At 40.0% G+C, this 16,237-nt stretch overlaps 1 protein-coding gene across 3 annotated transcripts in view; it reads left to right on the top strand.

The window, feature by feature from the left end:
• The first annotated feature begins 557 nt into the window (after positions 1–557).
• Positions 558–16,237, top strand: part of HPSE2 (heparanase 2 (inactive)) — a 551,090-nt gene continuing 535,410 nt past the window's right edge. For all 3 annotated transcript variants that reach the window (XM_024734988.1, XM_024734987.1, XM_024734986.1), the window contains exons 1-2: positions 558–847; positions 3,745–3,902. In XM_024734988.1, coding sequence (XP_024590756.1) covers positions 558–847; positions 3,745–3,902 — 448 coding nt within the window. The remainder of the gene's footprint in view (positions 848–3,744; positions 3,903–16,237) is intronic.

The following is a 16,237-nucleotide window of genomic DNA, read 5'->3' as shown; positions in this document are numbered from 1 at the left end:
AGGCGCGCGACTGGTGCAGACCCTACTCCCGCCCAGAATTGGCGCAGAGGCTTTCGCGTCGGGGTCGCAGCTAGAACTGCTCTCCCCAGAGCCTTGCCGGGAGGGAAGTGAAAACAAGACGTCCCGCCCGGTACCCCAAATGTTAAAACTGTACAGTTTCGATCCCTCCGTCCGCTTCCCGACCCTAGAGGGTTAAATCATAACAACGCCACCCCTTCCTCCTACTCCCCCCTCCCCCGCCCCGCCTCACCTTACCTTTAAAAAGTTAATGTCTGCAGTTGAAATCTCTTAAAGGGGCGGTGCTGGTGAAGTACTCTTGGCACGAGTCTCTGAGAAGGCTGGCTAGGGGCGTGAGTTCGCTCCACCAGCACCAAAACACTGAAGAAGAAGAGAAAAAAAAAAAAAAAAAAAAAAAAAAAAAAAAAAAAACGAGAGAGAGGGGGGAAAAGGAAGGGAAAAAAAGGGGGGAAAAAGGCAGACAGACACACACTTTAGATAAGGACAATTAGTCACCAGCGAGACCCTGTAGGAAGGGAGGTTTAAATCAGAGGGATTTAATGAGGGTGCTCTGTGCCTTTCCTGAAGCCATGCCCTCCAGCAACTCCCGCCCCCCCGCGTGCCTAGCCCCGGTGGCTCTCATCTTGGCTCTGTTGCTCCGTCTCTCCCTTTCCTCCCAAGCTGGAGACAGGAGACCCTTGCCTGTAGACAGAGCTCCAGGTTTGAAGGAAAAGACCCTGATTCTACTTGATGTGAGCACCAAGAACCCAGTCAGGACAGTCAATGAGAACTTCCTTTCTCTGCAGCTGGATCCGTCCATCATTCATGATGGCTGGCTGGATTTCTTAAGGTAAGGCAGGGGCTTCAATGGATCATTTTTTTTTAAAGTAGCAACCCCCACCCCTTCCTATCCCCCCATTCCAAAGGGGGAAGAAGAAGAAAAAAAGCCAAGCGGATCTCTCAAAGAGAAGAAAGGTTTTCCTCCTCCTGGAATATTTGCTGAGGCTGTAACTGGTGATTGAGAAAAGCAGTGTTTTCTATTAAGATGCACATGTTTGCAATGCAGAAGGCATTTCAGAAACTTACCAGTTATGACTGAAAAAATGTTGTGCGTACATATATCCACAATTAGCCTCCCCGTCTACTTCCGAAAAGAAAGAAGAGGTTCAGGGCAGTTACAAAAGTGAAGAAAAAGGTCTTGAACAACAAAGACCCGAGAGGGGTGTGTGTGTGTGTGTGTGTGTGTGTGTGTGTGTGTGTGTGTGTGTGTGTGTGTGCCTGTCTGCGTGTGTCTGTGAGTGTTTAAGCGGGGATCGCACGAAAATGGAATTTTCCACGGAAAGATCGTTCTATCAGTTCTCTCCCACTCCCAGACAGAAAATGAATCTAAGCAGAGGCTTGAGCGGTGGGCAAGTTGGTTCGGATTTTTAATTTTATATCCTCCGCTGTCCTTTCCAGACTTCAGGACTTTTAAAGATACTTTTTATAGACCGAATGGTCCCCCCCCAGTCCCTACTCCTTAAATCTCCTGCGATAACTGCATATTTAGTTTTTCTTTAAAGAAAAAAAAAAAAAAGTCCTCGCTCCGGTCATAGCGTATATAAGAAGAGCGGACAGTGTCCTAGAAGTACCCCGGGGATATTTCGGAGATCTGAATCCAGCACTGGTGGATTAGGAAGTCGGGAGTTTTGTGATCACGGACCCTGCATTACTCTAGGGCTTGGACTCTAATTGGGCTCACCCTCTCCCCAGTTGTTACTGTTCAGCAGTAAGGCAACCACGATCCCTTCCCAACAGGGACAGAGTTGCAGGGTAAAAAAAAAAAAAGTCTACAATGTCGAATCCAAGTGTTGAGTTAAAAAAATTTCCCTCCAAATTGGAGCCTCAGCTGTGGGCTTCCTCGAAGAGCTCCGAGAGCTCTCAGTCTCACTTTTCTGTTCTGAGGCCGCGTCCGCCGCGCCTTTCCTGAGTATCTTTCACTCTGGGAAATTCGAGTTTGCTTCTCGCGTGCGCCCGCCCCTCAGCTCTCCAGGTTTCCCTAGCCTCGGCCAGGTCAGCGGACGCGGCAGGTAGCAGGAGGCGCTGTGTGGGGCGCTTCTTCCACGTGGAGCGAGCGTTGCGGGAGGACTAAGTGGTTGCTGTGGCCGCCGCCGAGGCCGTTTTGGTTCCTGCCCGCGCCTCCACTGGGAGGGCGGGAACAGCTCTGCGCGGCCGGATTCCTCCTCGGAAGCTCTTCTGTGCAGCAGCGCGCGTCTGTGAGCTCGTCCGGGAGGCGGGGGGCGACTACACGCCCCACTTGCATGGCGCTTCTCTAGCTACGCGGACTCCTTCGGGGTTCTTTTGCTTCTGACCTTAAAAACAGCAACAAACTTTCATGTTCTCGCTAAATGCTTGTCGCAGAAAAGATTGTGGAAGGCGGCTTTTCGGGGAAGAAGCCTTGGTGGGGCGTATTTGCATTGACTGTGCAGGTTTCCGGCTGGAAGGCTGTTGGAAACGCCGTTTCTGCTGGGCCGGACTCGCTCGGATGTCTCCTCGCCCGCCGTGGGCCCACACGACGGCCGATTGCGCCCGCCGGGTAACGCAGTGCCGGAGTCCTCGGCCAAGCGATCCTTCCGGCGGCTACTGGACTTCTCCAGGCGGCCACGACTTTTGCTAGAAACTCTAAAACTGGAGTCTGTTTTTTCTCTTATCCACTGCCTTTAAGATACTCTTTAGTACCATTTGGATTGGATATTCAGAACCTGAAGCAGCAAAGCGTTAAAAATAACGTAGAGACCCCGAACTTAACAGCTGACGCCCTTAGCATTAAGAGCATCTGATTGCTCCTTCTCTACCCCTTCCCGAATTAGCAGCGTTTGGCTTTTGAAAAACCTATTTATGGAACTCCTGAACCTAAATAGGTGTAAATAGTATTCTGACGCCCCTCGAGTCTCCTACTACGCGCAGGTTCCACATTTCGGCAAACTTCATTTTCCACAGAGCTTCCAAATGGCCCCAAGTGGGAAGGAAAAAAGATAGAGCCCAACCCGGGGGGTGGAGAGGAGAACGTTACCTTTCCTGAGATCGGGCTGAATTATTTCAGGGGCCAAAGAGGCATTGCTTCTACTGTGCAAGGCGGGGCTGGGGAGTGTTCTCAGAAAGGCAAGGATTTACCCCGGGAATTTCTCTTGCTCAGGGATTTGGGAGATGCATACAGTTGTTATAAGGTAGTGGAAAAGGAAAATCAGCTTTGGCATTAAAAAAAATTAACTTGACCTCAGGTGCCTGCTCCGAGAGAAAGAAGGCGGGTTTCACCTTCTCCATGGAGGTTGCGATGCCCCTGGGGCAGAGGAGGCAGATCCCGTATTTCAGCCCAGAAGTTTGGCAAAAGTCGGAGCCCGGGGTCCGTACGCTGCGCGTCTCCTCTGGGAGAGCTTTTCGGGCAGGGGCAGAAGCCCCGCAACTGCGCCTTAGTCCCGTGTTCTCAGCAGAAGGGCACCCCCCACCTTATGCACACACTATTAACAAACACAATCTCTAACTCTTTGTAAATACTACCTTGGGTGAGCATCGTCGGGGTGCCTGAGGGAGGGGGCCACGACCATTTGGGCGCGGGAGGCGTAGCTCCCGGAGCCCCATGGCCCAAGAATGGGCGGGCTGGGGCGCCAGGCACAACTCCACAGAGAGTGGGAAGAGGGCCTTGCTGGTGCCCCGCGTCCTCTCGCTTGTCCCCCGGATCCTTTCCTTTCTCCTTCTCTATCCCTGCAGCTCCAAGCGTCTGGTGACCCTGGCCCGGGGACTTTCACCTGCCTTTCTGCGCTTCGGGGGCAAAAGGACCGACTTCCTGCAGTTCCAGAATCTGCGGAACCCGGCAAAAAGCCGTGGGGGCCCCGGCCCGGATTACTATCTCAAAAACTATGAGGATGGTGAGAAACTTGCTCCCCACTCTTGTTGGGTGAGGGAAGTTTGGGGAGTGGGAGCCAGCAATCGGTATGTGTGCGTGTGGGGTGCAGATTTGGAGGAGGGCCAGGTTGAAGCTCACCTGGAGTGTGGGATTCCTGACGTGATTACACAAAGGGAGCTCATCAGGTTGTCCTTGTCCAGGCTGCTGGCCTTTCTTCGGTGGCTGAGTCTCAGAGGCCGAGAACTAGTAGCCAAAACTTATGACTGGCTAGTCCTATAGGGAGAAGGTGCAGTGGGTTTCTTGAGAAAATCCAGTCAGGTTCATAAAGGGGCAGGGTCACGTTTCCTTTCTAAAATTAAAGGAAGTGCCTTTTTGTTTTTCTTATTCTTTGCTTTGCTGAGATGAGGCTACGGAGGGCTTCAGCCTCTTTTGAATCCCACTCTAAAGTTTTCTGGAATAATCCTTTTTAGATTGGTCCATTGTTGGGAAGGTTTGAAACTTTTCACAGTGGGTTCTTCTTTAGACTGCCTAATCTCAGAGTCGCACTCTCAGAGTTGCACTTATTTTTTCTCAGTTTCAAAATGGGATTATAAATGCCAGTCTTTCCTGCCAGGATCAGATGAGTTAAGTGTTGGAAGGGCTTTTGAAAATGCCAGATCCTATTCCAGTGTGAGAGGCCAATCTTTTTACAGTCTTTGAACAGTCTCATTTTTACTAGGGAAAAATGAAAATGGTATTTAAGAAAATTGTTTAGAGGGTTTGGTGTTAATAACTATGAACTTGCTGTGTGGGTAGAGGAACAGAGTTTCTTTCAAATGGGCAAGGTGGCAATTGATGGGTCTTCACCCACTGAGGTTGTTTAGATTGGGTAGAAGAGGCGTTAGTGTCCATTCCTGGAGAGCTATCTCTGCCCTGTTGTCCCTTCTCATACATGAGCTACAGTTTTATTTTTAAAGGGCTCAGGGACATGTTCTCAGAGCTCCCTGGATTTTGTTACATCTTGTCCTTATAAATCAGCAAAATGAGGAAAAGCCCTTGTATTTTCTGGGGCTTTCACTGAATGGGAATTCTGGAGAGTTTGGATCTATTTCAAGGTTGGCTGAGAAACCATTTTTTTAAAGTGCCAGACTGGAGAAAGAGGGCAAGACTGAGGCTTCTTGAGTTTGAATCCTGAATTAGACTTACTCTTTTACAGCATTGGCGAAGTGTGTAGGTGTTTAAGGCTACATCTTTTCAAAGGCAGATATCATTGCTATAAAAATGTGGATTGCCAGTAGATTTTGCTGTCACTCATCATAAAATGCTGAAAGGTAAAAGATAATCCTGAACAGCAGCTCTGATGGTAATTTGACCTGGGGCTTTATAGCTCCCAGGGTCACTGTCAGCTCTGTGTTCGGATACAAGAAGGGAGAATATTAATGGTTTTCCTGATGAAACAGCTCTTCTTTGAGTCCATTTGAACTACTTCCTCTTTAGTTTGTGAAAAAACTTGTAAGAGCCCCAGGAACCACTGTGGGAAAAAAAAGGACTATTATAAGTTTAGGAATTAGCCTTTTTCTCCCAAACTTGTACCTTGGATTATATTACCTATTCATTGAGAGTGGGAGGTATGCTTAAAATGAAGGATACAATTTGTTTCCCTTTGTACAAGGAGAAAGTGGACATCATGGGGAGAAAGGATATTGGCAGAAGGCCGTGCCCCATAAAACTTCATAGAATTAGGAAAAAACCAGAAATGGAAAAGATCTAAGAGGTCATCTTCAATCCTTCCACCACTTCAGGGTTCAGTACAGGATCGTTCCATATGGAATCCTTTTCTCGTTTTGTCCAACATAGTATTAAATATCTCTAGGAGTGTAGTTTTCACCACTCCTGTGGGAGAGTTTTTTTGTCCCATAGGTTTTCACTGGTAAATTTTTTCCTGAATTTTCCCTTTATATTCTCTAAATATTTGATTACTCCTCTTTGCATTTTTTTAGACATTTACCTTCAAAATAATTTCTTTGTTGTGTCAGCTTCAAAAAAAGGTTTCCTCATAGCTGTTTTTTATCTAGACTACCTGGATTTAATTCTTTTAAAACTTTCTTTAAAGTCAGTCCTTCCCAACACTAATCTGTTTTATTGCTCCTAGCTGAACTCCTTTTGATTTATGTCTCCTTGGTAATAAGATGCTCTGAACTATATCAGTATTTGAGGCCTTAGCACAGTTAAAGAGAGTAGGAATGCCCTGTTTCTGCCCTTTGATGCTCACATATCCTTAAATCACCCATATTGTCTTTGTTGTTGCATGTTGCATTGCAGAATTAAAGGCAAAAATGGTTTTGGTATAGTCTCAGCAATTTTGCAAATGTTATACTTCAGTTGTCACTTTTAATCAAGTGATAACTGTCATCATAATGAGCCTCTTAAAATAATTAGGTCTTCTCAGTAAACGGCCCTGTAATAGGCATTTTGGCATAAGTACCTTATTTTTTAAAAAAGGGATGTATTGGCTTAAACATAATATAGAATAATAACATACATTTTGAATAATTAGATACAGCTACTGGCACATTATGAAATTGAGTGACATAGGGAATAGAATATGGAATTTGGACTCAGAAAGCCTGTATTTCAGGCCTGGCTCTATCACTTATGAATATGTGGCCCTGGGTTTGCTGCTTCTCTGTAATATATGGATGTGATAATACCTGCTCTGCATTGCTTCTGTGAGAGGTATCTGTATAAGATATTTTGTCAACCGCAAAGCACTATGAAGGCTAAGTATTCCTACTTTTATTAAAGGCAGCTTCAGGAAATTTATAACATATATGTTTTGTATTTTAAAGTGGGTTTAAGGAGTGAATAAGATGCGGTAGACCAAAGTTTATGCAGAAGAAAGGAGATAGAATTAGGGAATTGTTTGAGAGGATTAAGAGAATGTAGGGAGAATTTTTAGGGAGAATTGTCTTTAAGGAATGGAGGTGGAGAACATAGGGTGGCTATTTTTTTTGTGTGGTAATGAAAGAAGAGACTAATCTTTAGTTTTGTTATATACGAACATTAAAATGAACTGATAGTTCCAGCTTGGGTAACATACACTTTTCTAGTTAATTCATTCATATTGCTACCTCGATGTGATTTTTTGTTGTTTTCCCCTGAATTAATAGGGCAGTTAACAAGTCATGTGGCTTATATTTTCCAAAAACTTTTAAAGCATATTAATGCAGCTGCATTTTCTCTTTCTAAAGTCACTGTTTACATAAACTTTGGGAACTTCTCTAGTTAGTCCTTTAATACAGTTACTTATTCCACTCTTAGCGTAGGCAACTTGAACTTCATATAAACATGATGATGATGGAGGAAATAAAAAATAGGATTGTTCTTCATATTTTGGAGTCTTACCCTTTGCCTGTCTATGTGATGTTATGCTTTTCTTGCTCCTAACAAAGAAATCTTGGGTTAATCTTTTGTTCTTAAGTTTATTTTGCTGCAGTCTGTCTCTTTGTTGTATATTCAGTGTGATTTATTTGTATGCCTGTCTCTTTACTGCCATAACCATATCTTTAATCAAGATATACACCATTTATTATGCACATCAAAAGCCAGCTTAATATTTCTAAAATATCATATTCATCATGTCACTTTTTTGCTGGAAAACTTTGATTATTTTTGGATTGCTTACAGAAAATGTTCAAACTCCTCAACTTGGCATTCAAAGCCTTTTTAAATCTCAGCTTACCTTTTGTACCCTATGTTTTCATAAAACTTTTATTACAGCCCAGCTTTATTTTCACTGTTTCCTTAAAACACCTTTATCTCAACCCCCTTTGTTCAGCCATTCTATCTGTGCTTTAAATGCCTTTTTCTTGGCTCTGTTAAAATCTCACCACCCACTCCACCCAATTCTTGAAGACCCATTGCAAATGCCCCTTATTTTCACAAGCCTTTTCTGAACAGGTCATTTCATAGTTATCTCTTTTTTCTCTGGACTATTGCAGTTCTTTCTCATTATGTTGTTCTTTTGGCCCCTTCTGCCTTGTTTTGCTTTTTAACTTTTCATATATATGTGTGTGTGTGTGTGTGTGTGTGTGTGTATATACACACATATATATATGAAAAGTTAAACATTTATATATGTATTTTTGTTTTACCTTTTCAATTAGAACGCAAATTCTTTATAGGAAGGGACCATTCTAATTGTTATATATCCTAAAATGTCTAGCATTATGTATGACACATAGTAGAACTTCTGCAAATATTTTTGGCTGCATACTAGGTTAAGAGCCTGTTAAAGGCACTGGAAAAATGGAGGTTACCGATAAAGAAATGAGTAAACACATACATAAAGATTCCATTCATTTTTCACCTTCAATGCATTTTCACACGAAGTCCATTCTTAATATTTATTTTAATGACATACTTCATTATTTTAACTATGTACTCTTTATCTTTGATAGTCTAAGTGTCTTGGTTTTATACTGTGCATTAAATCAACTTTACCACCTGATTTAAAGCCTTGCACTGGACCCACACTATTTTTTATTGTATCTGTTTCTTCTTTGCCTTTACTTTTGCTTTTCTTGGTTAGCCTTATGTAGTTTCTACACCTAATTTTACAATTCCCAAATTAATAGTGCCTTTTCACAAATTTAAATGTTTTTTCAATCTTTGTCTCCTGAAAATTTTCTCTTCTGAGAGCTTCTGAAATCCTAAATAATGAATGTGGAGTACACTTTGTAAACTTTAAGGCACTATATGACTATTATTATTGTTTTCCTTTCTCCAGGAAGTTCTCCTAGTTTTAGTAGAGGTGAGGTAGTTAATTCTTTATCTTTCTATTCCCATTCCATCAATCAAGACATATGACATAAGAACAGCACAACTGCCAAAATACATACTTGCCTTGAACTTATCCACCTTTCATTATCTCACTTTATTTTACATAAATGTTTCTTGAAATCCAATTACATTTAACAAGTGTTTATTGATTACCTGCTCTGTGTTTAGTTTCATGCTGGACAAACTGCAGATTATCAAATAAATAAAAGATACAGTCCTATATCAACATTAGAGCACAACAATAATCATTGCTATAGGCAAGATCCACTAGTCAGTGTTAAAATAAGTAGGCGAGGTTTAAGACAAAGCAGGGTATTTGCATAGCCTCAAAGCATCTCTCTCATAATGTTAATTAATTAATTAATTATTGTGGTGGGTTTAGCATAGGACCACCAATTCTTTGATACTTTTAGGATGTGGAACTTCTGTTTTCCCCTTGAGTGTGGGCTGGATTTAACAACTTGTTTCTAAAGAAGACAGCCTATAAAGCAGAAAATAGTAACTTTACAGTGGAGAAGCTGTCAGATATCATTTCAACAAAGTGATCAAGGTTAACATCAGCAGATAGGTCATGTTGATATCATGTATTCCCTGATATCATGTGATGAGAAGGGCACTTCACCTTTCTGATATTCTTTCCCCAAATCCATAACTCTCTGTAAATATGAGAAAACACTAGTCAAATTGAAGGATACTCTACAAAATACTTGACCTTTCCCCTTCAAAAGACACTGTCTCTGCTGTCAATGATCTAATAGCTTGTTAGTGAGATAACATTTATAATGATAAAACTGAAGAGTAACACAAAGACAATATAGCACTTGTTCCACAAGTGCTAAGTGGAACAAAATAGTTTGCCAGGATATGACAGGAAAAGTAGAGATGAATACTGGCCAGACTTAGGTGGGAGTTAGGTTGGGCCTTGTGGAAGATGCCTAGACTTTGGAGAAGTAGAGATGAGAGAGGACATTTCATTCAAGGGAAAGAGCATGAGGCAAAGCCTAAATATGTGTTTGGGTAATAAGGAGACCACCTGCCTAATAGAAGGTACATGTTAGAAATTATATTAGTTCATGTTGCTAGAAGCATAACAGATTCTTTTTTATAGAAGCCTATTTGCATATTTTTTGTTCAGTAATGTTTATAATTTAAAAATTATGAAAAGCACATGTTAGAAATTATTCTAAGAAAAGCTCATATTTCTAGAATTATGTCTAATTTGAATTTTAAGAAGTGCTAATGTATTTTTGTTAGCTCCATAATATGTAATTAAAAAAGAAGAAAGTACATGTGTGAGAGTAAAGGTTGGTTGGGTAAATCCAGATCAGATGATGAGAATGTTGAATTTTAAGCATAGTAAAATGGAATTGGCCCCATAGGAAAATAGAGGCTATTATAAGTTCTTTTACTCCATTGGAGAGGGGAAGGACATGTTTTCAACATGGATAATGACTTTGCCCTCTCCCATTCTTCTTTTCCAAATCATTGCACACATTCATATACTCTAGCTAAAGTGTGTTATAACTGAACTTGAGGAGGTTTGAGTTATGAAGCATGTTTGAAGGACAGATAATTTAAAACTAAATTAATTTGGTTCTTATAGGGTATATAAAATAAAGGTTTTAGAATTTGCTTGATAATTTTTGTTACCCTTCCTCCTTTCACAGAGTAAAAACAGGCTACTACTTTGTAATATTTATTCACTCATGAATTTACTCATTGAGCAGGCAGCTAGCTCCAGGCCCGTTTGATGCTGAGGCTGGGAGGATGAATGAGGCCCAGCTATGGTTGTCAAATTACATACTCCTGACCTCTTATCACTTCAGTAGCATCAGTCAAAAGCAGTTTCTAGAGATTTTTAGGCCAAGAAAAGCCTCCATTCCAACGCCACTATTTGGCTTTTCATGATTTGTCTACCAGCAACTTTAGAAGGATTTGACACAATTTAATATTGTATTAAAGGGTGTCAGAAATCACCTGAAGTTTTATATATGTTTTATTCTGCCTTTTGGAAACAAAGTGGGTGCATTTTCTATAATGTTTGAAATTTGGTACCAGGTCCTGAGTGCTAGTTGCAGCTCACTGTACCCCTGTGAATTTGAATGTGGTATCTAAAGATATAGTTATCATGTCATTTAGTCACAGTTTAGTCACTGTGGATCTATATAGTGCTGGAAGTGGTAGAGAGGAGATCTGGAAACTCTGGTCTACTGCTTGTAGAGGTGGCTTAATTAATTTCAGTGAGTCAAAAAGTCTAGTAAATAGGTCTTTCAATCACAACCACATTTGTATAATTTATCACCTGATCATTGGGGCTAAAGGTAATCCACAAACAGTTATGTGTTCCTATACAACACAAATTGTGCTGCTGTTGCCAATACCAAATATCACTGTTTCTCTTGCCATATTTATTTATATTCTCTCTCCTGTTCTCCCAAGGCCTCCTGGTGGGATGGGTACATCATGGAAGCAAAGAAGTTTCTTTCAAAATTCCCTGGGCCTGTTTAGCCTGCCAGTCACATGGTCTGGGCTCGTAGAGTCAGGAGCCTCTTCTGAGAATCCTTCATCAAAATGGATTAAATGTTAAGACTCTTAACTTCTGTGCTTCTTAGTACCTTATTCAAGTTTTCAGCTGTCTAGATCTATGAGGCAATGGATTGGAACTCTGAACAGTGTGTGTGTGTGTGTGTGTGTGTGTGTGTGTGTGTGTGTGTGTGTGTGTGTGAGACAGAAAGAGAGAGACAGAGACAGAGAGAGATAGAGCATATGAATATATGAGCATGAAAGAATTTGGTATGTTTTATTTTTTACACTCGTCCATGGTGGTGATGTAGGCAAAGTAAATATAATTTGTAGACTAGAGGCTAGTTCTATAGGATGTATAGATACCTTGTTTAACTCCTTTGTCTTTTGGTTTCATGATCAGTTTTCTTCACTTTAGTACAGTGAAAAGCAGTGTAATTTTGCTTAATTCAATACATGTTTTTTAAATTATAAACCAAATGCCAAGGTTAGTCAAGATACTGGGGCTACCCAAGAGGAATAGAACATGAACTGTGCTCTCAAAGTGCTCTGGTCTTACACATTCAATAGAATTTCTCAATGTTCTTGAGTATCATCACTCTACTTTAGTCAGACTAATCTTTGCCAAGTCTTTCCACTTTGCTCATAGTATACCCTCTACCTTGAACACTCATTTTCTGTCTTGAATTAAAATTTTTACTTGTCCTTCAAAGCTCTGCCCAAGTCCCCTGTTTCATTAAGCCTTCTGCTGAGCCAATCCTCATTAATCCTCTCTCATTCTCTAAATTTTTCTGAAATTCTGCTCTGAATACTTGATCTAATTTAGTCCAAGTGCCCCAGAATTTATGTTTGATTGACATAAGCAGACATCATTTTTGTCTCTAGGAATTTACAATCAAAACACACTGGGATTGACATACACATAAAAATCCATATAGATAACCATCATCACATTGCATGGAACAGACACATTAAGTCAAACAAAAATTTATGTTATTTACAAAGCTTAATGCATGTGTTTTGCTTTTTGTGTGGTGAAGAATGAAGAGTGAAAAATATAAGCTGCATATTTAGAAAAGATGGGGTACATATCTGTATTGTATGTTTGTATTGAGGGAGTTGGGGATTAAACCAGGACCTTATTTTTTACTTGCTTTGGAAAGGCAGAAACACCTTGAGAGATGGAAGATGGGAATGCAAAAGTTAAATTGCTGAGATTTGGGTCATTATCTTTGAAATACTATGGAAGAATGGATGTTCCCCCTGCAGCTTAATAATAGTAATAATATAATAATATTACCTAACATTGTTGGGTGCTTCTTACGTGTCAAGTACTATTTTAAGGAATTTACATAGATTAACATTTAATCCTTTTATCAACCCTATGAGGAAAGTAGTATTTTCCCATTTGACAAATGGGGAAACTGAGGCACAGAGTGGTTAAATAACTTGCCCAAGGCCACCTAGGTAAAGAGTTGGGGAGCAGGGACTCAATGAATGACGTCACCCATTAAACCTGAAGGCTTAAGCGGAGCCTGTGTTAATGAACTTGTTTTTCTACTAACTAAATGTGTCATTGTGCAAGTTGTTAACCTCCTGAAGCCTTCTTTATCCATAAAATGAAGAAAATGGACCACATTATCTGTTTGTAGCATCTAATTCTGAGATTCTGTGAGTCAAAGATCTCAGACATACAAGGCATGTAGGAAATAATAGCAATGGGAACAAGATAGGATATATTCAAAGGTTAAAGGATGTAGAACAAGCTGTAAGGGCTATAGAAGTTCAGAGAAGGAGATTAAGTGAGAGCTGGAGTAGTCAGGACAGGTGCCTAGGAGGAGGGAGCTTGACCTGGCCTTAAGGGTAAATAATAATAATGCTGATAACAGCTAGTGTTTGTTGAGTTCTTACTGTGTTTTACATGTGGTATCTCATTTAATTCTTAAATCAATCTGTTGACAAACGTGTGAGCATGCACGTGTGTATGTGTGTGTATATGAAGAAATAGGGACTCAGAAGAGACATGTGACTTGCTTAAGGTCATAAGATCAGTAGTTAGTACAACCAGGATTAGAACCCAGTCCTGTTCTCTCTTCACTGTGCTTTGATAAGAGGGATCCAGTCTTTGGTTCATTCACTATTTCATTTATTCATCTATTCATGTATCAGGCACTCAAAAGCCCTATACTAAGTATCGTGGAGCAGTAAAAAAAAATGTGTGCCGTAGACCCTCCCTCAAAGGTCTAGTGGGTTAGGACACAAAATAGTTGTTAGGGAAAACAGCAAAAGAATAATCACAGGGAGACACATGAACAATTGAAAGAGATGATTGTCACACTATATGACATTTGAAGGAATAGGACAGCATCTGATCCAGTGGAATAGAACTTATTAGTTCTATCCAGTGGGATAGAACTATTTTGGAAGCAGATGAATTGAAAAGAATACTAGAAATGGATCAACAGTGTCATTGATGTAAGGGAAATGGCAGGAAAAAAAGCAGAAAAATAAGAATATTTGAAAAAGTTGTTGGAAAGTTACCATTAAATTATTGGGCAATTTTAGAATTACTTTGTTTTTATTTATATACTAGAACCATACTCTGTATTTTTCTTCTTTCAAGTTCTGAGGCCAGAGAAACCTTGTGAAGGGTAAAGGGAACTGATAAGGGTGAAGTTTCAAGAAAACCCTTCCTTCATACCTTTCTTCCTTATCTTTCTCTTTGAACTGAGAGTTTGTTAAACTCAAGTAGAGATCACTTTTATAGCCATTTACAATGAAGAAACTATGGAGCAAAGAGGTTATATATTCTACACAAAGTAAGTAACTGTGCTGGTAAGTGGCAGAGCTGTGGCTGGATCCAGGACAGTCTCACTACGAAGTTGGTGATTTTCACCACCCCCATTATAGCATAACAGCACAATATTCCTCATTCTTCTACCAAGACAGCTTCAAAGGCCTTTCCTCTGGGGTTTATATTAACTTGAGTCTGATTTGAAAGTTTGAGAAAGGGGCTAAATGAAAATTATGATTGTTTACCTCATGTCTGTTTCCATCTGGTTTGGGCAGTCTTCGTCTCCCATCTATTCTGTCATCTCTGTCTAAGGAAACTGGGTTCCCTTTCTCCAGCCTCTCTTCATCCTCCTGCCTCATTAATCTTTCTGAAGCTCCACGTTCTGTCACTGCCTAGCTAGAAACCTTCAAGGTTATCCCTTGTCTAACTTAAATCCTCGTCATTCTCCTCCAGTTTTCCAAGGCCCTCTAGAGTCAGCCCACCTTCCTTGGCCAGCTTCTTCTCTCCTCTTCCCCACAGGAACCTGAGTTTATTCACAAGCAGATGGTGTAGCTTCCTGTCACAGAGCTCCTACTCATTCTGCTATTCTCTTAATTTCTAACCCTCCGGATTTTGCACTCCATCATCTGTCTGCCCACTTTTTACCCACTTCTAAATTCTTCCTGTCTTTCAGAACCCTGCTCAAATTTGTCCTCCTTCTCTATGAATTCTTCACGATCTCATTTATTCATTCATGAAGTGTTTATTGAGCCTGAATTTCCAAGGTATTTGTTGTATAAAAATCACTCTTTTGTCTATTTTCATATTCTGCCTCAGTGTTCTCAGGTATCTTTTTGTGTATGTTCATGTAGACTTGGCTCAACCCCTAGATTATAGGTCACTGTGACAGTAGTGATTTTATCATTTTTGTTGTTGCTACAACATCTAGTAGCTGTCTTTTGCCTAGTAGTTCTTCAGTGTATACTTGTTGACTGATTATTTGCCATTTATTGGGTAGCTTAATACACTAAAAAGAATAATAGCTCTTCCATTCATTGTTTCTGCTTTTTAAAAAATTCATAGTCTATTTCTGGTTAATGCTTAACTTCCTTATTCATATTTTTACTTTTAAGGTTTTAGTGCATTTCATGCACCAATGAAATGCATGCTCATTAATATAAATTCAGTAATACATATATCATAGATATAACCACTTTCAACAGTCTGGCATGTACCTTTTTAGACCTTTTTCTGTGCATACATATGTATATAAAAATTTAAATGTGTAAGTGGAGTTGCATTTTTGTACAACTTGCTAATCTAGATAACCTTTTAGTCAGAAATTATGGGCTGTTTTTCAGTGGCTAAAGAATAATCCATATGTGGATGAGTTGTAATTTAACCATTCTTTCTAATTCATTGGTACTTTTTTGCAAGAACTTCTCTGTTTGCTATTTGTCTGTAGTTTCTAACAAAGCAGTGCTGTAGAATCATATCTTTTTCGTATTGGAACTTGATCTAAATTATTTATTTTCCCCAATGTCTTTTTAACCACCCTTATCCATTTTAATTCTTTTAGCTATAATGCATTCTTTGAGCAAATGTCAAGAAAACAGTCACAGCAAAACTAACCCTGCGCATCAAAGTACAGTTTTCTTTTGTAAAACAAGTGATTTAAAATGTTTTGGATACAGATAGAAAGTGACACTAAAAATATTTTGACTTTTTTGTTCAAATAGTATATCACTGTGTGATTTGAAAGAAATCCTAGCTGTCACTCATCTTTTAAAGCTACTCTGTGATTTTGAATACTATTCAGCCAAAGAAGAGACACTTATAAAGACCTCACATAATGTGTTGTGAGAAACAGACTAAAGAAGGCAGAAGTAGCCATTTTTGAATAGCTCCCTAATCAGTTTGCAGGAGAAAAATAATCACATTTTACATTTGTAATGTTCTTTAAAATTTAAAGAACTATAGAATTATAGAACTAAAGAATAATAGAACTATAGAATTATAAAAACTCCTCAGATCCTCACAGGAGCTGTGTATAGTAAGTTTATTTTAAATTTTGGCATTTCTATATTATAAATGAGAAAACAGACTCAAGGAAGTTGCTCAGAGTAATACAGCTTTTAAGTGGCAGAACTGGGATTAGAACTCAGTACCTCTGTCTTCAAGTCTGATACTCTTAAATGAGGTATACACAGCTAATGATAATCCCTCCACTCTACTTCAGT

This window comes from Neophocaena asiaeorientalis, unplaced genomic scaffold, assembly GCF_003031525.2.
Source record: "Neophocaena asiaeorientalis asiaeorientalis breed wild unplaced genomic scaffold, Neophocaena_asiaeorientalis_V1.1 scaffold240, whole genome shotgun sequence".
In the NCBI taxonomy this organism is placed as follows: domain Eukaryota; kingdom Metazoa; phylum Chordata; class Mammalia; order Artiodactyla; family Phocoenidae; genus Neophocaena; species Neophocaena asiaeorientalis.
The sequence above is the reverse complement of the archived record's forward strand: the minus strand, read 5'-3'. Positions and strand labels throughout refer to the sequence as shown.